Here is a 24,898-nt window from a genome sequence, read left to right as displayed (position 1 = left end):
TCGTGCCTTCATACATGTACTTTGGATAATGATGTCCATCTCATTCCACCATCATTTCTAACCCCATACCCACTCCATTCCCTTCCCGCCCTTTTGCCCTATCTAGAGTTTGTCTATTCCTCCCATGCTCCCCCTCCCTACCCCACTATGAATCAGCCTCCTTTTATCAGAGAAAACATTTGGCATTTGTTTTTTGGGGATTGTCTAACTTCAGTTAGCATTATATTCTTAAACTCCATCCATTTACCTGCAAATGCCATGATTTTATTCTCTTTTATTGATGAGTAATATTCCATTGTGTGTATGTACCACATTTTTAATCCATTCATCTACTGGAGGGCCCTTATTATATTCTTTTAGTTATTGAAGCCAGAGTTCCCACTCCTCATCCCTTGTCCAAATGCTGTCAATATGTCTTAAAAGGACCTTGACTGGGTCCTCTTTTTTGTCTACTGCTGCAACCTTAATTCAGCCCATGTCAACTCACTCCTGCTATTGCCAACCATCTCTTGATTTCTCTCCCTGCTGCATCTAATCTTGCCTCCTACTCACCATAGAGAGTATTGTTTGGAACACAAATCAGATTGTTTCTCTTCCTTGCTAACAACTCTTCTATGGCAGTGATCTCCAGACTTCTTTGCTCTCATATCCCTGTAGGGGGATGGGAGGAAGGCATGCACTTCCAACCAATATGGTATGTTCAGATAGAAATGATGTGTGTATATATAGTACTACACAAATGTATTCCTTATAATATCCCAAAATAGAAAAGATAACATAAATAAAACAGAAGTTCTAATACTTTTGCCTAACTGGATCATCTTGAGTTTCCCTTTTTTCCTTTTTTTTTTTTTTTTTTTTTTTGTAGTTGTAGATGGACAGCATGCCTTTATTTGTTTGTTTCACTTTTACGTGGTGCTAAGGATCCAACTGCCACTGAGCTACAGCTCCAGCCCTTGAGTTTCCCTTTCTGCCAAGCCCTTTTGGAAGCCACTGACTTACAGGGTACTACTCAGTTCTTAGCACAAAAGTTTTTATCCATGGGCTCTTTTATATACACATAGTCTCATTCCCTACTACTTCCCTGCATGTCTAAATTCCAACCATAACAGATAGCCTGCATGTACTGGACTGCATGTGTGCATATCATGACTGCCAAGAATTTGCTTTCTCCCATGACCATTTCCAGACCAGTTAGGTTAAGGATTATTTACTAGAGGAAGTCATTTTTTATCACCACCATTTCACATATCAAATGATGTCCCCATAACAGCCTCTCTTCAGCCATATTATAACTTTTGTTATGCTTCATTAGAACAATTTGTGTATTTTGCCCATAAAACTGTAAGCTTCTTAATTAATATAATGAGTAGAATTCTTAAAACTCAGCCATGCTTGCATTCCTGAAATAAATCTCACAAACTGTATTATAAATGAGGTTGTTTTTTTATAACTATAAACTCCTCCAGGCTATGATTTGTATTTCATTGATCTTTGTGTCCTAGGGCCAAAGGGCACTTAATAAAATATTGATGGATTAATAAGTGAATGAATGCTTTCTTGGTAAAGATACTTAAGCAGACATGTGTAAGAGGAAATTGTACCCTGGAGTTTCATATATATTTACGAAGCAATATATTAACTCTTAACAAACCAAATATAGGATTTCAGACCTGTTTTAAAGCTAACTCATCTTTTTAATGAGTATTGAATGGAAATATCTTAGTGTATGTCAGGCATTAATCCACCTAATAATTATATTGTTGGTGCTATTTCTGTTTTTACAGAGGGACAAAACTAAGACAGCATAGTTAAATAATGTGTTCAAGATCAAACAGCTACTGAATAGAATCTCAGTTCAGGTCTCTGTGATGCCAAAGTTTATGCTCTTATGTAATACTTCCTGCCTTCTCTGTTCTAGGATTTTCCCCACCTGATACGAACAAGTACCACACAAATTATAATATATATATCCCTGTGGATACAATGAGGACTAAGAAGAGACCTGATTATATAATCTACTTCTACCAAGATCAATGCATATGATAAAACGAGAATATTTGCTTGGGGCTGGGGGCATAGCTTCAAGGTAGAGTGCTTACCTAGTGTGCTGAAGGTCCTGCGCTTCAATCCCCAACATTGCAAAAGGAAAAAAATGTTTAAAAGAATGATTGCCTGGGTGAGACCAGTGTATTGCCAAATCCACACCCATGATAATGCAAAGAAAAGAAGGTGAAGCTGGGGAGCAAAGACCTACTGTAGAGTCTTAGAGCCACAGCACAGGCAACATGGAAGAACGGGGCAAGTCATTGGAAACCCTCTGTGAGCAGATGCCTCATTTTAAAAATGAGTAGAGGTTACATTTCAGAATTTCAAACTTTCTGATTTCCAGACATTTACCATTGTTTCCAAATGTTTCAGAATCCATGTACAAAATTGGTTGCCTTCATAATTCAGAAATATAATGTCACATTGATAAATAGAGGTGAAAGAAAAAAGTTATAATACAAAGCCTTTTGCAGTGGCTTTACTCTTCTCAGTTGCCAAAGGTAAGTGAAAGAAGTAGATGTCATTTCTAACATGTTTCTTCTGAAAGGTACTACACCACAGACAGAATAACATATTAAACTTGCCTCACTTTTCCCTGGAGGCTGTAGGAAGGAACATTGCATTGGTTCCTATTTTATGACAGACTCATCCAAACAAATGTCACTTTTTTTTTTTTTCAGAAGTCATCAAACTGAGTTTATTCACATTGTCTATTATATGAGAAAAAGACATATAATGTAAACGAAAATAGGCAACAAGATCAAGCAAACAGGTTTCTAACTAAAACTCAAGGTAGTTACTTATGGACCTTAGACTAATGTGAATCTTTTGGTATGTCAATCTTCAAATAAAGTTTATGAAGTATTGCCTTAATTATGAAAGAGATTAGAATTCTAATTATATTTTCTAGTTTTTATCCAATCACCACAGATGTTACTTTGTAACATTCAACAATCATTATCAGTTTAATAATAATAGTAAGCTGGGGCTGGGATTGTGGCTCAGTGGTAGAGTGCTCGCCTAGCACAGGCAGGCCCCAGGTTCGATTCTCAGCACCACATAAAAATAAAGGCATTGTGTTGTGTCCATCTACGCCTAAAAAATAAATATTAAAAAAAAAGTTTAAAAAATAACAATAATAGTAAGCTAATAACAATAGCTATTATCTTTTGGGTACTCTGTGGCAAGTTCTATACATTCCTTCTCTCTTCATTTTAAAATATCCCCATAATAATAGTTAGCATTGTTTATTTACTATGTGTAAGACAATACTATACTTTTAATGTGCATTATTATTTAATCTTTACATTAAACCTTTTTTGAAGATAATGATTATTAAGCCCATTTTACTGATGAGAAAAATGAGTAGAGAAGTTGGGAAATCTGTTCAAAGTCCCAGCTAATGAGAGTGGCAAAACCAAAATTAAGAAATCAGGTCATTTAGATTAGAAGTTACCTACCCACAATCCTATACTAGCTTTCTCTAAGTTAGGCATGATTATTTCCATCTTACAGCTGAAAACTAAGAGGTGATCCAAGGTCACATATCCCATAACTGGCAAAACTAGAATTTGAACCTGGATATTTTTTCTGCAAAAGCTCCATTTCTTCAAAAATTCTATAGCTACTTCTTATTCTCCTTTATTGGAACTCCTTATCCCAGCTTCTAAGCTTTTGAATTGTTCAGCATTTTAAGCTGTAGGATATCAATACCTCTAATAGCACAAATGAAAGAAGAGTCTCATTCACATTGAAAAGTATCAAAATTTTCTTCTCTAATCCCTGCCATTCCTCTGAACTCCAGAGAGGTGTGTTCAACCACCCAATTGATAGATCTGCTACATCACATGTAGCTCAATATCCAAAATGAATTTTGCTTTCCAAGTTCATTCCTCATGACAGTTCCCATTGCATTCAATGGCTTCTATTCAGGCTCTCCAGAAACAAAGCAAGGAAGGAGGCAAGAGGATGGGTCACTTGTCTGAAGGACATTTTCCAACGGAACATCCACAATAATGTTTAAAGACAATATATTGGCATGATAGTTATTATAACTATGATAAAGTTAGAGAAGACAAAATGAAAACTGACAGAAGATGCTTTTAAAAAAAGTGGTAGTTTTATACTTCCTCTTTCACTAATCAATGGGAGAACATGAGGAACTAATTAGAACTTGATTTTGCCTGTGAGGTATCCATCCTTATGTCTTTTTGCTTCTCTAATTCCTACTTCCTTCATTTTTAAGTTTCAGTTTATATAATCTCCCAGACTAGGTAATCTATTCCCCTGTTTATCTGGTTTCATCCTGCACTGTTTATTCACAAGAGCACTTGCCTAGCTTCATGGCACTGTTAGAATTATAATTCATTATTGTGCAATTATTTAACTTCTGTGTACTCACAGAGACTGAATGCTCCTGAAGGTAGGAACATTGTGTGGCTTCTTCGCAGCTGCATCCTGAAGCACTTAACATAGTGCTTTTATGTAGTAGGTACTTAATAATTATTAATCAAATAATGCCTAGTACTTCCTATCAGATGAAGTTATGATTGATTGACTCTAAATAAAGAAAAACAGTTGTGTTTCTACTGTGTGATCACTACCACCCTGTTCAGTAGGGGATGTAAGTCACTTGAGTTCCAGAATGCTAGAATCAGAAGTACTCTTGTAGAGCACCCAAGATAACTGCACATAGTTAAAAACATCCTTACTCGTGAAGATTTTATTTTTTGGGAGACAGAGGTAAGAGGGGGAAAAAAAAGTTAAATAGAATGGCATTGCCTTGTATGTGCTGTAGGAATTTAGAAAGAGGAAGGTATGAGTGAATTAATTAGTGATTTCAGAGAGCTCAAGTGAGAGGGCTAAATTTGAGGAATCTTAGTCATGACATATATCTTCTGAGAGAATGAGCACAGATGGCAAACCAGAATTTAGAAGAAGAAAACAACAGATGAGGGAGTCAGTAGAAGTAGAAGGAAAGGAAGAAAAAGGACAGGGCAGAGCAGAGTGTGGGGGCAACTGGCAGAAGAGTGAATGTGACTAAGTACATGAAAGCAAGTCAACAGGATAAGCCCATTGCACCCTTACAAAGGCGCAGCCACCCAGTCCCTGTCTCCTGGTGTTCATGCCCTCCTGTCCTCTCATATTGAATGAAGGCTGGATTTTGTACTAACTTCTCTATGATGCCACAGAGGTGATGGGATATTAGTACCAATGATCAGATTATGGCTTAATCTTGGAGGAAAGCAAGCTGCCATGCTGAGTGCCCTTTGGTGTGGCCCACATTGTCAAGGAAATGAAGGATGCTTCCGGTCAACAGCCAACCAGGAACCCAGACCTGCCAGTAATATTGAGAGAATGCCAACCAGGAACCCAGATCTGCCAGTAACTATTGAGAGAATGTGGAGACCAATTATCTCCCAGTTGAATCTTTTTTTTTTAAGAGAGAGAGAATTTTTTAATATTTATTTTTTAGTTTTCGGCGGACACAACATCTTTGTATGTGGTGTGAGGATTGAACCCGGGCCGCACGCATGCCAGGTGAGCGCGCTACCGCTTGAGCCACATCCCCAGCCCTCTCCCAGTTGAATCTTAAGATGAATTGAAATCTCAGTAGTGATTCCATCCTCCTGGGAGACTGAGCCAGAAACCCTGAGCTAACCTGTGTAGTTTACCGATGGACGTAAACTGAGAAATAATGCATGTTGTTTCTTTTTTTTTTTTTTTTAAAGAGAGAGTGAGAGAGGAGAGAGAGAGAATTTTGTTGGTATGTGGTGCTGAGGATCGAACCCGGGCCGCACGCATGCCAGGCGAGCGCGCTACCGCTTGAGCCACATCCCCAGCCCCCATATTAGTTGTTTCAAGGCACTAAATTAGGGGGTATTTTGCTACTCAGCAACAGATAAATAATACAATGGTAATTATTATACTATATATTATAATAGTATGTGTAATATTACATAACTTATTATTTAAGTGCTGGAGATTGAGCCATCATGTTCATACTAGGAAAGTGTTGAGCTACACCCCAGCCCCGTTATGATATATTTTTGTAGTGAGTGCTTATAATTCATGTTGTCTTGGCATCCTAAGTTTAACTTTTTGCACACCAGAGACAATGCTTGGTCACTCTTAACACCATTTCCAAAAACACCCCACCAGGATAGCTTCAGCTCCTGTCCAGAGAGAAATTTAAAGGCATCTTACCCTCCAGCAGTCTAGGATCCCTCTTTTCCCGCCACTTCCTTAAAAGGAACCCTTCAGAGGTTGCCTGAGAACTTAAAGTGACCACTTCTGGAACATGACCTGCTTACTTTCAAAACACCAATTAAAGCTCACCACTGGAAACCAATTTGGATAACACCCTGGACCCAATAAAGGCATTGACCCATGAGTCCCCTTCTCTGTCCCTGACCTCTGTGTTGTGTACCTTTACCTATCCTCTGCTGGTTTGTAAGTACTAAGAACTATTAAACTTTCACATTGTAGTTGTGTCATCGAAGCTGTGCTAGCAATCCAGTCAAAGGTGTGGCCACTCTAGGAGACCCATGCATGTAGATCCTTGTTCCCTGGGATGGTAGATACCCGCTAAATTAATAGAACCTCAGAGTTTCATACAAAGCAGTTTCACAATAGAGGGGAGAAAATCATAAGAACAAAAAGAAGACCCTTGGTATTAGCCACATGAAAGAAAAGTAAGTAGCCCCTTTTAAAGGAATTAAGGAGGAATCCAATCTAAGGATTCATTTGAACAAAATTTATCTTCACCCTCCTATGATTAAACAGTTTGTCATTACACTATACCCTATACTTCTTAACATTTCTAATAAAAGTAGGAAAGGGTAAGGAAAGAAAATAAAATTAGCTTTGGTGATAGGTAAATTTTGGGCTATATATACAATCAATAATGCATATCTATACCCTATTATGGTAATTTGAGAATTTTTTTAGATAGTTGCTAGTTGGAGAAATGTTTCAAAAGTATAAATTCTAGTATGTTCAACACTAAAAAATAAAGCAAAGAACCTCAGCAAAAAAAAAAAAAATTCCTATAAAAACAAAATAAATCTTGGTAGAGCACTTACCTAGCATACATGAGGTCCTGGGTTTGATCCCAAGTACTACAAAATGTAGAATTAAATAGGTCTATGTGTAGCCTGATAAGGTTAGTACACATTTGAACACTGTATTAGTGAGACAAACCAATATCTGTAATGTTCCTAGTCTTCTATTTAGCCATTTGCTAGTTGCCAACCCTATGACCTGAATTGGTCATCAGGCCTCATGCATGTTCAAGATCATTATATCTCAGGAATGATGCTGAGAGCCACTACTGGAAATGAGACCTTGAAATAATGATGATAATTATTATAATAGTTTATATGCATTGAGTACTTAACTGTACCAGGCACTGTTATTTTACATGTAATCTCAGTAACCAATTAGGTAGGTAATATTATAATCCTACTTTACAGCTAGATAAACTGTGTTATGCTCGAATTTGGGATCCCCCAAAGACCAACCAAGATCGATGAAAGCAGCAAAGAGGTGTTTATTTCGAGCTAGCTCGGTCCTCCACGCGTACGCTGAGAGGCCTGGAGCCCAGGGTTTGCAGCAGTTTTATACACTCTTTTGGGGAAGGCAGGGACTTCACATACATCATAGCATCTCTTAGCAAATCATTACACCCCGCGGGAAAATCGTAAAACAACTCTAAAACATGATTAGCACATTCACTGGTGGGAACAAGTTGGGTAGGGGTGATTGGTCAGTACAAGAGGGGGATTCGTTTGAACTAATTGGTTTAAACCAGGAGGGGTGTACATGCTGAACTACATGGTTTCCCAACACGTTATCAACCACCATAAACTACTGGGAGGGTCATCTGGCATCCCAGGTATTTTCCCTGTCTCATGCTGATTGGTGGCTGCTAGGGGGTTGCTGTGGATCTCCACCAAGCCTGACTGAGTCAGGGACACCTGGTGCAGCAGATTTCTCCTGTTATTTGTAGATAAACAACTCAGCAGGGTAGGTATGTGCCTAGGTGTACTCTGTGAGTCTTTCTGAGGACAAGGGTCACACCCCCTTCCTTGGACAAGTTTTGTTCTGAGGTAGAGGCTGATTTTTCACTGAGGCTCAGTTTAAGTGGGATCTTGCCAAGATCCCACAGCTGGGAAGTGACAGTATCAAGATAGGTAATCAGGCTCTAACACATATCTTCATTGGACAAATGTTTATGGTACCCCTGTTTGTGCCAGGCACTATCCTAGGTTCTTGATACATCAATGAACAAAACCTACAAAGGTCTTTGATCTCATGGAGCTTTCATGTAGGTCAGAGGAAATAGACCAAAAAAAAAAAAAAAAAAAGGAAGGCATATTAGAAAATGATACATGTGATAAAGGGAGCAGAAATGTACAGGGTGATGAGGTTTGTCAAAATTTTAAGAAGGATATTAGGATAAACCTCACTGAGATGATAGCATTCTTTTTCTAATTTTCAGTTATAATTTTAAAAATTTCTGTTTTAATTTTTCAATAATGAAAACTGAAAAGCAAAGAAAATAATAAATGTCCATGTTTCCATTACCCACAACTTAATAAGTAATAACATTTTTCCATGTTTGTTTCAGAATATTATAAAAAACTAAAAGCATTGCAGAAATCATGAATCTTCTACCTTGTCATCTCATCTTCTCTCTACCTATAATAACCAAATTTACTGAAATCGGTATGTGTTCTACCTATCCACATATTTATACTTTTACTATAGATATACATCTTTATAAATCAATTAGTTTGGTGAATTTTTTTTAACTTGTATGAATATCATTTTTCCTCTTGACCTTATAGTCTCAGGATCTATTTATATTGAAATGCATAGCTTTGGTTCATTCATTTTAAATTTTATGTAGCGTTCCAATCACATGAACCCACTACCTCATGAATGCTAAGTACCACTCTGCTACTGAACTAGACCCTCAGGCCCCAGTGAAGCCTACATTCCTAACTTCTCATCTAGTGATCCAGTACACATCCCTTACTTAAAGTTTTTAGAATCAGAGTTGGGATTGTGGCTCAGTGGCAGAACGCTTGTCTAACATGTGTGAGGCACTGGGTTCAATTCTCAGCACTACATATAAATAAATAAAATTAAAAGTCCATTGACAACTAAATTTTTTTTAAAAAATGTTTTTAGAATCATTAAAAGCATTCCTTGGGCTGGGGATGTGGCTCAAGTGGTAGTGCGCTCGCCTGGCATGCGTGCGGCCCAGGTTCGATCCTCAGCACCACATACAGACAAAGATGCTGTGTCCGCCAAATACTGAAAAATAAATATTAAAGTTCTCTCTCTCTCTCTCCCTCTTTCTCACTCTCTCTCACTCTTTCTTTAAAAAAAAAAAAAAAAAAAAGCATTCCTTGAAGTTTTAAATGCTAAGAAGAAACGTTTAAGAAGACATAGATCACTAGGAAAACAGAAATGTGCTCTTCCAAGGAAATATGACCAATCAGCGGGAAAGATGACTTTAGGACCTAATAGACTGATACCCAAGGAAGGGATTGTTCAACTACACAGCACTGAAATTTAGTTCTATGTATCAATATTGAACTGTCTATATATAATCACACTAATACAAGATCCTGACTTCAAACCTGACGAATGAAAGGAAAAAACTATTTTGTTGGATTTTGAAATCTTCACATTGAAAGACCCCCGGACCCTCAAATCCCCCGTCCAAAAGAACTAGCGTCACACTGGCTGCAAAAGCAAGAGGCAAGTTTATTAATACACAGGCGCCTGCGGGTGCACAGCAAAACCTCAGCCGAAGCTTTGGTGAACTGGCACACCGGGCTTTGGGGTACAGATCTTTTATAGGGAAAAAGGAGTTGTTTTCCACCTAGCACAATAACAGGTGTTTTTGAATCCAGCATACACGTCACTTAAAGGGTAAACTTATTTTTCACTATGATAAACTTGTTTTTCACTATAGGTTCCCGAAAAACTCATCAATCTTACAGGTTTACATTGTGTTTCCTCCCTGTTCCCGCTTATGATCCCAGTCTGCTCAAGCATGTCCTGTGATGTGGTCAGGGTGCCCTTTCTAACAGGTCATGTGGTGAGCTCACCTGTTTACTACATACTTTCTACTTTTCATAATCAGGCCTTAGGTTATGGGGCTGGGGTCTTTCAACATTATTTTCTGTAGCCTAAGCCCCAAATCCATCTTTGTTGAATGGAGCAAGCAAATGAAATGGAATGTGAAATGAAACTGCCAGTCTCAGACTTATGTGTTGTTGTGATACCACTGGTATCAGCTTCTTTACATGTTGAAGTATAATATTAGAGAAGCACGCTGAGCCAAGCATATCTCTCTGAGAGAGAGAAGGGGGCCATAGCTGATATCCTAGTACCTCAAGAATGGAGGCATTCTGCCTTTTTTATATGTATTAGGTTTCCATTGTTCTCCTGATCTCTTCCCTTTGTCTCTCTCCTTCCAGCTTAAGTGACTAGGCCCAGGAGGTGCTCAGTGGGATGGCCAAAAAGTAAAAAGCAGATGGAGGGGGGGAAGGACTGGATGGATCAGCCCAAGACACATTAATTAACAACTTTGTAACTCCCTGTAGGAAGGGGCAATTCCTGGGACCGGTTACCTTAACAACAGGTTGGAGCAGGGACAGGTTCTTGATAAGGGTGGAGGAAGGGCTCTGAAGGAATTAACATTTCACTCTCTGGAGGCAGTCTCCAACTTCCCAGAGTCACACAAATTGGCCTCCTTGATCTGACCTGACTCGATTTACCCAAGTATACCGACTGCCTGTCTAATCCTGGCTTCATTTGGATGCCCTTCTCTTTGCACATTTACCGAGCTCCTTGTCCCTCATCCTGTCTAGTGTCCCTTCCACCGCTTATGCTGGACGTCATTCTTCTGTGTCTGCCCATTATAACATTTATCACAGTGTGCATTGAGTTCATTTTGCAATTAGACTGGGAACACAACACTGTACCTTATTGATTTTTATAATCTAGCAGAGCACTTCATAGGAATATTGTTATGAATAAGTGAGGAAGGGTTTGTAGGGATAGTGTTCTTAGGAGTGTGAAGTGTAGTTACATGACTGACTGGTTACTGAGCGGGGAAGAATGCTTCCCCACCCCAGTTAACTTTGCTTTAACTGGCAAAGTTAAAGGTGAGTCAGATAAAATCTTGATAAACTCAGAGACAGACCAAATATAAATCTTAAATACCTCAAATATTTTTACACTACTCTGGTCGGTCAATTTTTTTTTTTTTGTAATTATTATTTACTCCTGTTCTTTTCCTTACAGTCTCCCTCTTCCCTATTTTTTCTTCTTCCATGTTTCTGGGGGGGGGGGCGGGATGGGTTTATTTCTTCTTCCTGTTCCTCAAGTCCTTTACATTTTGCATTCTTGTTTAATCCTTTTCTGTAAGAGAATCCATACAGTCTGTTCTGAGGCTTCCAGCAGAGGGGTGATGGGTGAATGCTTACGGAGGAAGACTGCAGGTTGTTTAGATTCCTCAAGTTTTGTACCGCGAGTCAGTAAAGCTCTGCAGGATACTTCCCCCGCCCTGATCCTAAACCCGGGCGGCCTTCACCAGGGGATCACCCCAAGTTCCGTCCCAATTCGGGGCGTGGCTGCGCAGTTAATGCCGCTGCCCCGGATTGGCTCAGAAGGGCCAGCCCCCTGACCAATGAGGCGTGGGGGCGGTGTCCTGGGGGCGGGGCTCAAATCTTTCGCGTGGCTTGCTCTGGGACTACCCTAGCCCCGGAGCGACCCACTGTCTCTTCTGGACTGCTATTGCCCGGTGTCCTCCCAACGCCGTTTCTGAGCCCGGAGGACTCATGGCTTCGATCACCGTGGCAACAGCAAGAAGGATCCTCAGCCGGACTCGCCCAGTCTTCATCCGGCGCTGCTACCAGACGGAGAGGGGTGTCTATGGCTATTGGCCCAGGAAAATCGTGAGCCAGGCGCCCAGTGACAACCAGGCACGCCCCCCAGGTCGAGGATGGGGCCCGGACTGGGGACACAAGGGGCCTCCCAGCCTGATTTGCGGCGGGGTGCATTTGAAGGGGTTTCGAGGACCAGGGGACCGGCTCTCGGCCTATGTACAGCCCAGGAGGAAGCGGGCATGGGTGTTGTCATTGGGTTCAGTCCATGCCGCACCCCGTTTAGCCTCTGTAGCTGGGGGTCCTTAAAGTCAGTGTCTCAGTGTTGGTTCCACGCTCCCCATCTTCCAAGGTCGGACCTGGTTTGGGGAGGGCTTATCCTCTCCATCCCTGGCTCATTGTGTAGGCGGGTCTGTGGGAAAAGAAACTTTGTAATATGCCCCAACTCTGGAGTTGACCCAAGGATTCTTTTCCAGGGCTTTCTCCAAGGATAAGGTACATTTGAGGATGTACCGGGTACATGTCTATGTTACTTGGGAGAAGGCAATTCATTAGTGGTTTTAGATGACTGCAGCACTTATTATTTGTCGCCAATCTAACTGGACTTTCACTTTAATTTCAGAGCTCAAAACTTTGCTGAACTTAGAACCATGTCGTTGATTTTGTTATTGTTGTTTTTCTTTCTTTTTTGGGGGGTGGGGTGGGATGGGAAGAGGGTGGTGGTGCTGGGGATAGAACCAGGACTTCTGGCATGTGAGGCAAGCACTCTACCGCTGAGTCACATTCCTAACCCTCATTAGTGGTTTTAATGGATTAGTAGATGTGAATATCAGTTTTTGGAATCTGTGTTCCATGCTTACATGCAAGAGACTAATTTTGAGCATTTGGTTTATGCTTTAAAGTTATTCTATCTGTATTCAGCCTCAGAGTAGATGAATGCAAATGGATTATTTGAGGAAACATTTGGCATTTTTTTATCCAATGTAAGATTGATGTTTAAGATCTCTTTTTATCTTCTAAGTACCTGACCTTTGGATCTTACATCACACACTGAAACTTAAGTATTTTGCTCTTCACCTTATTTTTACCTTAGGGGGCACTTAAAATAAACTTCAATTCTTAAGTGCAATCTTGTTGACCAATTTGTGGGGTTTCTTTAGGGAAGGCATTTTGGTCAACAAGATTGTTAATCTTTTTTGTATGTGTGTGGTGTGGGGGGGGGTACTTGAGATTGAATCCAGGAGCACTTTACCACTGAGCTACACATTCCCAGCCCTTTTTATTTAAAGACAGTGTCTTGCTAAATTTTGGAGACTTTGGACTTGGGGTCCTCCTGCCTCAGCCTCTTCAGTAGCTGTGATTGCAGGGACTGTGTCTGGCTAGATTTTTTTTTTTTTTAATATCAATTGAGCTTTCTAGCTTTGTTTTACTTATTTATTTTTTTATGTGGTGCTGAGAATTGAACCCAGTGCCTCCAGCATGCAAGGCAAGCCCTAGATTGTTAATCTCTTCATTTAGATAAGATGTTAGGTATTTTATTTCACTTTGCAAATTGAGTGTCTAGAATTTTTGCTCTTTTTCTTTTTTTGGCAATGTTAGGTATTGAACCCAGGACCCTCTTTATCACTGAGCTGCACCTTTAACCCCCTATAATTTTATGTTAATTGTTCTCAAACTTAAATGTGCATTCAAAATGACTTAAATATTTAAAATGCCAGTTTTCAGCCTTCACTTCTTCCTTCTCCCACAGTTTCTAGTTCAGTGATCTAAAGTAAAGTTCCAAGAATATGATTTTTTTGTTGTTCTTACTTTTTGTGGTGCTGGGTGTTGAACTGAGAGCCTCAGACTTGCTAGGCAAGTATTCTACCACTGAACTACACCCTGAACCCAGGAATTTATATTTTTATCATGCACATTACATGATTCTCTAGCAGGAGATCTATGACCATGCTTAGCCAACATAGTTGTAGTCATGGGGATGTATATGCAGGACAAGTTTGACAATACCTTTTTCATTTGAAGTCATGTTAGTGTGGGCCACGCATAGCTATTGTGATCTCCTTTCAGGATTTTTCTTCATGACAGCAATTTCTATTTCATTCCTATAAAGAGCTTGGCAGCTGAGAATTAAGCTTTCCTTGTAGAAACCTAAGCCAGTTTTTCTCAGTTGGAAGACTATCAGAATCATCTAGGGAGCTTTGGGCTGCTGGTGTGGTTTGAAAAATATTGATTTTATGTATAGCCCCCTCCCTCGCCATTATCACCAAATTGCTTCCCACTCCCTCACTAGTAGAGAACTGGCCCTCTTGTGACATGCTTGGTGAAATCTGAAAGTCCAGTACTGAGTTAGAACTGCAGGTCAGGGGTATCATGATGTGTGGTACTGGGAGGGAAGACTAAAATCAATCCTGGAAACAATTATTTGTGGCACCGTTACAAGATTTGGCTTAAAGACTGTTTTGCTAAGGGTAATAACTTTATTTTCATTTTATTTTTTAAAAATACTTAAAATAAAATTTAAAAAAATGGAATAACTTTTCAAAATTAACCATTGCATGTAGGTCTATGACAGTCTTTATTCTTTCTGTTTTAGAAAGTTACTTTGTCAGCATTCTTTTTGTAGATTATCATTCTCTACTAGGACGTGAGGGAGAACGGGGAAAAGATAGTTGCATATATGACTTCAATAACACCCCATTGACCAGAACTTAGTTGCTATCTACACATGTCTGCAAAAAAACATTGTGAAGCAGGATCTTTATTCAGGGCAGCCATATACCAGCCAAGAATTACCCTGAATGAAGAAGAAAATAGATTGAAAAACTTCTAGGAATGGCCACCACAACACACTCCTTTGGCCACTGAAATATTCTAAGCATTTCTTTCTGTATATGCATATATTCATCTCCTTTTCCTCTTTTTTTAATATTTATTTTTTAGTTATAGGTGGACATAATATCTTTATTTTTTTTTTTTTATGTGTTGCTGAGGATCAAACCCAGTGCCTCACACGTGCTAGGCAAGAGCTCTAATATTGAGCCACAACCCCAGCCCTCTTTTCTCCTCTTAATCATGCTCAAGGTTATTAGGTCTGGAATTTTATGAACTACCACCCACTCCATAGATACACATTTATTATCTCCCCCTTACCCCTCCCCCCCAAAAAAAACAACAACACCCTCTTAGACATATTAAAAGAGAATGAGGAACCTACCACAGTCTCTGGTTCAAACCAGTTACCAATTCCTGTTGATCGGGCAATGAATGATAAGAGCTGCTTCATGTGGTTATGTATTAAGTTCACTAGTCTATTTGGTTTTGTCCATTCCGTGGCTTTGCCTCATGGGCTTTTCCTTATTATCTTCTGTGCTTAAAACTGAAGTAGGCTCTGGAGACTATGCACTCCTTTAGAGCTGCCACAGCCGACTTTGTTTTTGATAAAATTGGGAGCCTGAGAGTTACCTTAGAGGGTCATCGAATGCAGGTGTGTGTGTGTGTGTGTGTGTGTGTGTGTGTGTGTGTTTGGGTCAGAGTTGGGATTTCTTTGGCAGTACAAAATTTTTTTTTTATAAACTTCCAAAATCTGCAGTCTTTCTTTCTGGTCATTCCAGAACCCAGGTGCCACAGTTGAAGATCTCATCTAGACAATTATTAAGCCTAAAGAGTTTAGTCATTTGTTTTCTACTTCTATGCCCTAAATTCAGTGGTGCACTCTAAATTTTACCTTGTAACCATCTGAATAATAGGCTGTAGGGTGTTAAGTCAGCACCCTTTATTTTTCTATAAGGAAAAGTTTGCTCCCATTGTCTACAAAAGAATGCTATTAGAAGGTACTACAGCTGAAGAAGGGTTGAGTCTACTAAGAAAGCCTCTCCAGAATCACATCTTCTGTTTTTACTTGTAATGTTTTCCCGTGTTGGAGATTGAACTTGGAGATTGAACTCGTGACCTTGTACATGCCAGGCAAGTGCTGCACTCCCAGCCTGAAAAAGATCTCTCCCTAAGTCCCATGTTTTTCAATATTGTCACGCTATGCACTGTAATTCCTGAGACTTCAGAGTCCCTTCCCTTCTGTTATTGGAACTGAATTTCCCTCAATCTCTGCTTGCTGATTAAGTAGTTCCATCTTGACTTCATATTTCTTACTAAGAAATAGAAATGGGAGCGGGGGCTGGGCCTGTGGCTCAGCAGTAGCGCACTTGCCTAGCAAGTGTGAGGCACTGGATTCGATTTTCAGCACCACCTATAAATTAAATAAATAAATAAATAAGGTTTATCAGCAACTCAAAAAAGAAAGAAAGAAAAATGGGCTTCTATATATGCAATTCATTTGTGAGTTTAGTATATTTGAATTTTCTATGTATAACCATAACAGGAGAAGAAGTTCTTTATATACTGGGTGATACATTATTATTATGCTCTTTGCTGATGGATTTTTCTCTTAAGTCTGTATAACTATGTGCTTATGCTTAATTCTTTTAATTGGGATAGGAGACTGATCACTGGGGTGGAGAATGGGTAGGGGGGTGGCATATGCCTATAATCCCAGGGACTCAGAGGCTGAGGCAGGAGGATAGCAAGTTTGAGGCCAGCCTTATCAACACAGGGAGATTCTGTCTCTAAATAAAAAATAGAAAGGGCTATGGATGTAGCTCAGTGATAAAGCACTTCTGGATTCAGCCTCCAGTCCATAAAAAGAGGCAGTGGAGGCTGATGGGTCCAAGGACACAGTTTGAGTGGCTGTAGTGTTTTTTATAATGCCCACTAATTGTCAGGAAAGGTACCATCTTGGTTGAAAGGAGTGGTCAGAGTTAGTGTGATGGGTCTTGTATATAGTTTTTTGGTATTGGCAAAGGAAATTAAAGGGCAAACTCTATTGGACATGGACACATCAAAACTGACACAGTGAAGTAGGAGGAGGATAGCCAAGCTTAGGGAGTTTCCCTAGTTTTCTTTGCACTTCATCGGTCTTCTTTCTTCATGTGTATCTTGGCTAACATCAGTGCCTATCTAGGATGACCACATTATTCACCAAGATTTGCCTTTTCCTTTTAAAAATACTGAGTTTGCTTTTAGTTAACTTTTGGATGGCAGTAGTTTCAGTAGTTAAAGTTTGAACCATGACGAGTGTTTTTGTAGCTTGCTGTTTGTAACAGCTTGTACTTCAGCCTTTAAAAACCTCAAGTTTCCAGGTAAACCTGAACTATTTATTTTTCTTTAAAATTTTTGTTGTGGGATTGAACCCAGGGTCTTGTGCATTAAACTTGAATTTATTTATCAGAAATTCAACTTAAACTAGAGGTGTGTTTGGGGTGGTGATTCATTTGATACAGATTTCATCAAAGTGAATTTGGCACCTCCATTATTTTTTAAAATGGCAGAATTTATAGACCATCAGGAGATGGAAGCCATCAGATTCCAAACTACTTAGTGATTATAGCTTTGAGCATTGATAGTTGAAGTGAGGTTGTAGGGATGTTCCACGTTGGAAATAGCAGGAACCTTTATTGGAGTCATAGGAGAAAGTCTGAAGAAAATCTAAATTTTTAAAAATAAGGAAAATTCAAGAACATAAATACAGACTGAGAAAATCTAAAGATGTTAGCCCTTATATTTTAAAAAAGTCTCAATAATATCTATTTCTCTCATTCCTTTAACTATAGCAACAGGACTTTCCTTTTTTTTTTTTTTTTTTTTTTGAGAGAGTGAGAGAGGAGAGAGAGAGAATTTTTTAATATTTATTTCTTAGTTCTCGGCAGACACAACATCTTCGTTGGTATGTGGTGCTGAGGATTGAACCCGGGCCGCACACATGCCAGGCGAGCGCGCTACCGCTTGAGCCACATCCCCAGCCCCCAGGACTTTCCTTTTAAGCTTTTATTGTATTTTAATGGATGAAACTGGACTGAAGTCAAACACATTAGAGTTCAAATTCCAGCTTCTTTATTACCTGTGTCACCTTTTGCAAGTCACTTAGCCTCTTTGGACCTCTGTTTACCCTTATGAGGATAAGGTCACCTATTTCAGAGTCATTACAAGGATTAGGTAAAATAATGTGTATTAAAAAAAATAATCCAGCCAAGTGAATAGCAAGTTAGTATTCAGCTAGGTGTGGCTGCTGTCCATCTACAATCTCAGCAACCTGGGAGGCTGAGACAGGAGGATCACAAGTTCAAGGCCAGCCTGGGCATTAAGAAGGCTCTGTCTCAAAATTTAAAAAATTAAAAAATGGGCTGGGAATGTCACTAAGTGTTAGAGTCCCCCCTGGATTTAATTCCCAGTACCACACACATGCACACCACACACACACACACACACACACACACACTCACAAAATATGTACTTAATAAATGGTTACTATAATTTATTAAAAATTTATGACCCTTACTTATCTATCTTACAGAATATTTAAGAAAGAATTTTTTAAAAAAGCTGAAAGAACCAGAGCAAACTTTTTACTTCAAGTTTCTTTGTTTTGTAAGAAAAATATCTGGTGAAATAAATTTACTTTATAAGGCTATTGTTTTTGAGGTGGGACTGGAAGGTGTTATATAAACTGGTCTGGGTTTACTGTTCAGAATATAGTGTTCTGATACAAAGTTGTTTGGCTTTTAATGTGATTCCTGAGGTGAAGTTGGAGGCAGCCATAATAGAGTTCTAAGAGGCTCCATTTATCAAATTATCATTCTTGGAAGTCTTTAAAGTATTTATGGATATTCAACTTCCACCTGCTTTAAGCACATTCTGCCTTAAGTGAAATGGAACTGTGGATATGGTCTAGATTGTTTTGGGGCAGCTGTTTATGAGCAGATGTTGAAAAAGATGTATATTGACTTATTTATTTATTTATTTATTGGTACTGGGGATTGAACCCAGGGCCTCATGCTTGGTAGACAAGCCCTCTGCCACTGAGATCTATCCCCAGTTCTTTCTTTAAATTTTTAGTGTGAGGGCTGGGGATGTGGCTCAAGCGGTAGCGCGCTGGCCTGGCATTCGTGCGGTCCGGGTTCGATCCTCAGCACCACATACAAACAAAGATGTTGTGTCCGCCGAGAACTAAAAAATAAATATTAAAAAAAATTCTCTCTCTCTCTCTCTCTCTCTCTCTCTCTCTCTCTCTCTTTGAAAAAAAAATTTTTTTAGTTTGAGAGAGGGTCTCACTAAGTTATCCAGGGTGGCCTGGAACTTTGATCCTCCTACCTGGCATCCTGAGTAGCTGGGATTACAGGCAGCCACCATGCCTGGCTACCTTGAGTTTGAACTGCTTCATGCTGGCTAATATGAGTATTTTGCTTCCTTGAAACAGAACAGTATTCGGTGTCTCCTAACACCATGTTTGCTTTGAGCAGAGAAAAAAAAAACTGATATAGATAGATGATATTACCATAATTAAAAAAAATAATCAGCTAAATTCACTTTGGTCACAAACTACACAAACCAACTCTGGCTATTTTAAACAAAGATGGACTTATTTGAAAAATATAAGGATATCTCCTCCAACTGAAGGACATGTTGAACAACTAAGATTCAGGAAGGGAGTCATTCAGAGTTAACTCTGGGAATGTTGACATACATAGATCCACATAACTGCATATAGGTGTGAGCATCTCCTACAAATATTCAATACTTCCCTGTTCTTTCCTCACTACACCTGTGATGAGAGAAGAGGTACATTTTGACAGTAATAGAAACCAAATCCAAGGGCATATATGGTTCTAATCATTCCATGTCAGTACTTATTTATAAAATAGACATTTGAAATTTTGAAAGATGGTAGCAATTTGGGGGGGGGGCGGTTCTGAAAATAAAATAAAATAGTAAAAAAAAAAAAAAAAAAAGTATGCCTTCCATTGATCTGTTGATCTTTAGGGGTTTGTGTTCTGTATAGGTAAGAATACTTCAACTGAAGATTGAATGTGGACATGAAGGACTTACATGTAGAAAAAGAAAGAAAAATGGTTTTTGTCCTCAATTTAAAATAGTCTCAGAGTTGAATTCATTGAAAGATGACCCCCATTTAGGAAAAGGCTAATCACTAATCTACTGCTTTATGAAAGGATTTTTTTTTTCCCATTATGTGAGTGACAAGATAATTTAGGCCTTTTCCTAATCTACAGTTTTATAAAATAACCATGTACCTGGGATCTTAACGAAATAAGAAAATGTAGCCAGGCATGGGGGTGAAATCTTGTAATTCCAGCTACTCAGGAAGTGGGGGGGAGGATCAAAATTGAGGCCAACCTGAGCAACTTAGTGAAATCCTGTCTGGAAAAAAAAGGAAAAAGGAAAAGTGAAAAGAAATAAGGAACTATTTTATAGTTTGACCTATCTATGTTTTTTAATGTAAAAAATAAGGTCTAGGGCTGGGGATGTGGTTCAAGTGGTAGCATGCTCGCCTAGCATGCCTGAGGCACTGGGTTCGATTATCAGCACCACATAAAAATAAAATAAAGATATTGTGTCCACTTAAAACTAAAAAATAAATATTAAAAAAAATAAGGTCTAAAAATATCTCGAACAACTAGGAGAGAAAGAGGACTCCCTGTAATCTCAGCATTTTATTTTATTTTATTTATTTATTTTTTTTAGTTCTCGGCAGACACAACATCTTTGTTGGTATGTGGTGAGGATCGAACCCGGGCTGCACGCATGCCAGGCAAGCGCGCTACCACTTGAGCCACATCCTCAGCCCCGATCTCAGCATTTTAATATTTGTTTTTAATTTGGTGTGTTCCTTTCTAATAATTATGCATATATGTATAGTTGTTTTCAGAGTTCTATTACCACCACCACCACCACTCCACCCCACCCCCTGCAGTCTATCCTGAGATAAACAAGGAAATAAGCATGTTTGCCTGGATTCTGATAATCTTTAATCTTGAAAGATGATGTTAGATGTGGGTAGGAGCAGTGTCAAAAATGTCTAAGAAAGCCTTTTTTTTTGGGGGGGGGGGCATCTCTCTCACTGGTTTGTTTTGTTCTCCCCTGATTTAGTTGATCATGGCCTTGCCAGGTTAGTGGCGGTATATTGTGAGCACGGTCATAAAGCTGCCAAAATCAATCCCCTCTTTACTGGACAAGCCCTGCTGGACACCGTGCCTGAAATCCAAGCCCTGGTGCAGACCCTGCATGGGCCCTTCAATACTGCAGGTAAGATGATCCCTGTGGAGGGAAAGGAGAGCTACCCCAAAGAAGTGCAGCTCCTTGCTATTTTCTTAAAGAACCTGTGCATCCCGCTGAGGCTTCTGGCCCAGTGAGGAAAGAAGGAAGCATCTTCAGTTCCCTCTCGGGGAATTTAAGTAATTTGTAGCTATCAAGTAGCAGAAGATGATATGTATATGTATTAAAGTGAGTGTGGCCTGAAGGAATTTTTCAAAATTTAGAAGGACTTGCATTTAGAAAAGGAAAGAAAACCCAGGTCTGCTTCTATTCTAAAGTCTGTAGCCTTTCACCCTGTTTTCTTTCCCAACCAGGGAACTTAAAAAGGTTGGGGAGGGGTCTGGAGTACAATCATGATCTTGGGGTTTTCTCTCATGTTATTTTCTTTCTTTCTTTTTTCTTTAATTTTTTTTTTTTTTGACCGTAGGTGGACACAACATCTTTATTTTATTTATTTATTTTTATGTGGTGCTGAGGATCGAACCCAGTCCCTCATGCATGTGAGGCAAACACTCGACCATTGAGCCACAACCCCAGCCATCTCTCTCATGTTATTTCCTAAAATCTTTTTGTGGTGCTGGGGATGGAACCCTGGACCTCAGGCATACTTTTCAGGCAAACTCTGAACCACTGAACCACATCCCCAGCCCACATTTTATTTATTTATTTATTTATAATATTTTATTTTAGTTGTAGTTGGACACAATACCTTTATTTTATTTTTATGTGGTGCTGAGGATTGAACCCAGAGCCTTGCATGTGCTAGACGAGCACTTTACCGCTGAGCCACAACTCCAGCCCCCCACATTTTATTTTTCAAAGTTAATAATGTATAGCCATCAATCTATTTCCAGAACATTTACATCATCCAAAAGGAAACTATGTACCCGTTAAAGAGTTACCTTCCATTCTGCCACCTCCCCAATCCCTGGCAACCATTAATCTACTTTCTGTGTCTTAGATCTACATTTTTTTTTATAGCTTTACTTTATTTATTTATTTTTATGTGGTGCTGAGGATCGAACCCAGGGCCTCCTACATGCTAGGCGAATGCTCTACCGCTGAGCCATAACCCCAGCCCCTCAGATATAAATGAAATCGTAAACTGTGTGGCTTCTTTTGCTTTGCATATGTTTTCAAAGTTAATCATGTTGTAATCAATACTTTCATTCTTTGATTGGCTGACTAACATTCCATTGTGCAGCTGTAACACATTTTGTGTATTCCTTCATCCTTTCATGGACTTTGGGGTTTTTACCTCATTTCATCATCACAACTACCCCCTGAAGTACATTGATTATCCCCATTTTATGAACCAAAAAGTGAAGCAAAGAGAAGTTATGCATCATCAAAGCAATTTTTTTTTTTGGCACCGGGGATTGAACTCTGTGGCACTTTACCACGGAGCTGCATCCCCAGCCCTGTTTTGTATTTTTTTTAAAGACAGTGTCTCGGGCTGGGGACGTGGCTCAAGCGGTAGCTCGCTGGCCTGGCATGCGTGCCACCCCGGGTTTGATCCTCAGCACCACATACAAACAAAGATGTTGTGTCTGCCGAAAACTAAAAAATAAAATATTAAAATTCTCAAAAAAAAAAAAAAAAAAAAAGACAGTGTCTCACTGAGTTGCTTAGCGCCTTGCTTTTGCTGAGGCTGGCTTTGAACTCTCTATTCTCCTGCCTCAACCTCATCAAAGCAATTTTTATAGATTAAATAATCAATATCAAACATTTAAAGTTTATTCTAAGAAACCATTAACAACGTAAAATAAATACTGGTTTATTAAACCATTGTTGCAAGATTAAGCAAGTGACTGATAACTGATATGGTGATGAGCTAATGCCACGTGCAAATTTCCCCTTTCTTTGACTGACATTCAGGGACACCACATCAGCATCCTTTTTTTAAAAAAAAAAATTAAGTAGTTGGAAACCATACCTTTATTTTATTTTATTTATTTTTATGTGGTGCTGAGGATTGAACCCAGGGCCTGGCATATGCTAGACAAGCACTCTACCACAATTGAGCCACAATTCCAGCCCCCACATCAGTTTCCTTTTACCTTAAAACATTGCTTTTCTGTTTATATTAATTGGTGCTTAACTTCACATCAAGACCAATTACTCAGTAATAGATATAGCTTTATAGACATTAATAAGATGAACATTTTATTAGCTATTTCAGAAAAAGACAGGATATATGATTTGTAGCTATAAAGCAGATGAAAAGTAGGTTTCAAATTTATTTTTATTATTATTATTAGTAGTAGTAGTAGTAGCAGCAGCAGTAGTAGTAGTAGTCTGGGGATTGACCCCAGGGCCTTATACATCCTAGGCAAGAGCTTTATCACTGAGCTACATCCAGGCCCAAAGATTTTAAATTTTAATTTGAAATTGCTATTGAATCAAAATTTGGGGACTGGGAATGTGGCTCAAGTGGTAATGCGCTCGCATGGCATGCACGGGGCGCTGGGTTCAATCCTCAGCACCACATAAAAATAAAATAAAGATGTGTCCACTGAAAACTAAAAAATAAATATTAAAAACTCTCTCTCTCTCTCTCTTAAAAAAATTGGCAAAAAGTAGCATGGTTTTATTCTTATGAAGAAAGGTTGTTGTTGTTTTCTCCCTTAATTTTGCCTTTAGAAAAATTTAGGTAGAAGTAGGGATGCAGCTTGGTGGTAGAGCACTTACCCAGCATGTATGAGGCCCTGGAATCAATAATGCAGCGCCACAAAGGAAAAAAAAGGACAAAAAAGAAGGAAGGAGGGAAGGAAGGAAGGAGGGAAGGAGGGAAGGAAGGAGGGAAGGAGGGAAGGAGGGAAGGAAGGAAGGAAGGAAGGAAGGAAGGAAGGAAGGAAGGAGAAAAAAAGAAGCATTGATAATGACTCAAGTTACTAGTATGAAGAGCTCTGAATTGAAACAAGTATGTTCCAGAACTAATTTACTGCATGGTTGACTTTTCTTTGAAATGATCCTTTTGATTCTATTTCCTAGGACTGTTGAACATGGGGAAGGAAAAGGCCTCTCTTGAGGAAGTATTAGCCTATCTCAACGAAATCTACTGTGGGCCAATTTCTATTGAAACCGCCCAACTTCAGAGCCAGGAGGAGAAAGACTGGTTTGCCAGGCGGTTCGAGGAGCTGAAGAAGGAGACATTTACCACAGAAGAGCGAAAACATCTGTCAAAATTAATGCTAGAGTCTCAGGTATAAAAGAAGCAGATAATATCAATGGAAAAGGTCAGCTCATTTCCTAACAAGATAGATAGCTACTGAAGAGAGGAATTTAAAGCATTAACTCTCTGAACACATCCATAGTTGCCCCCCATTGGTTCAACATAAGAGACCATATAACACATATCACTTTTATTCTAAGTAGAAAAAGAAATAGACCACCAGACATTTGAGCTGTTGCTTTTCTTCAAAGTACTTTTATCTATTTGTCTACTTACACCATAAAAGATGACAAAAGACTTAAGTTTTACTTTTCTTTTTGTTTCCTGAAGTGATCAAAAGACTATTATGGAAGAGGTTCTTGATATAAATTTATGGGACCAAATTTCTGCTGTGACCATGATAGAGCTAAGGCATGTTAAGATGACAAGCAGCCTCTTGCCAGTAGTTTGGATAGTTGAGTAGTGTATGACCTCAATTAAATAGTGTCATAGAGCCCTCTGCAGAAGATAATGTTCTGGGAGAGGCAATGAAGATCTAAGGCCTGGCCCCTAGTCTGGAAGGACACACATACTTAAGGGGGTTCTTCTTGGAGTATGTTAATTCCAC

At 39.2% G+C, this 24,898-nt stretch overlaps 1 protein-coding gene across 2 annotated transcripts in view; it reads left to right on the top strand.

Annotated features, from left to right (window-relative positions):
• The first annotated feature begins 11,795 nt into the window (after nt 1–11,795).
• The window catches only part of DHTKD1 (dehydrogenase E1 and transketolase domain containing 1), a 45,409-nt gene continuing 32,306 nt past the window's right edge, over nt 11,796–24,898 (top strand). For both annotated transcript variants that reach the window (XM_081299004.1, XM_081299003.1), the window contains exons 1-3: nt 11,796–12,069; nt 20,952–21,107; nt 24,111–24,322. In XM_081299004.1, coding sequence (XP_081155130.1) covers nt 11,913–12,069; nt 20,952–21,107; nt 24,111–24,322 — 525 coding nt within the window. In that variant the 5' untranslated portion in view covers nt 11,796–11,912. The remainder of the gene's footprint in view (nt 12,070–20,951; nt 21,108–24,110; nt 24,323–24,898) is intronic.

Source organism: Spermophilus citellus (assembly GCF_964194105.1).
Source record: "Spermophilus citellus genome assembly, chromosome: 6".
NCBI lineage: Eukaryota > Metazoa > Chordata > Mammalia > Rodentia > Sciuridae > Spermophilus > Spermophilus citellus.
Note: the sequence above shows the minus strand (reverse complement) of the source record. Positions and strands in the feature narration are given on the sequence as shown.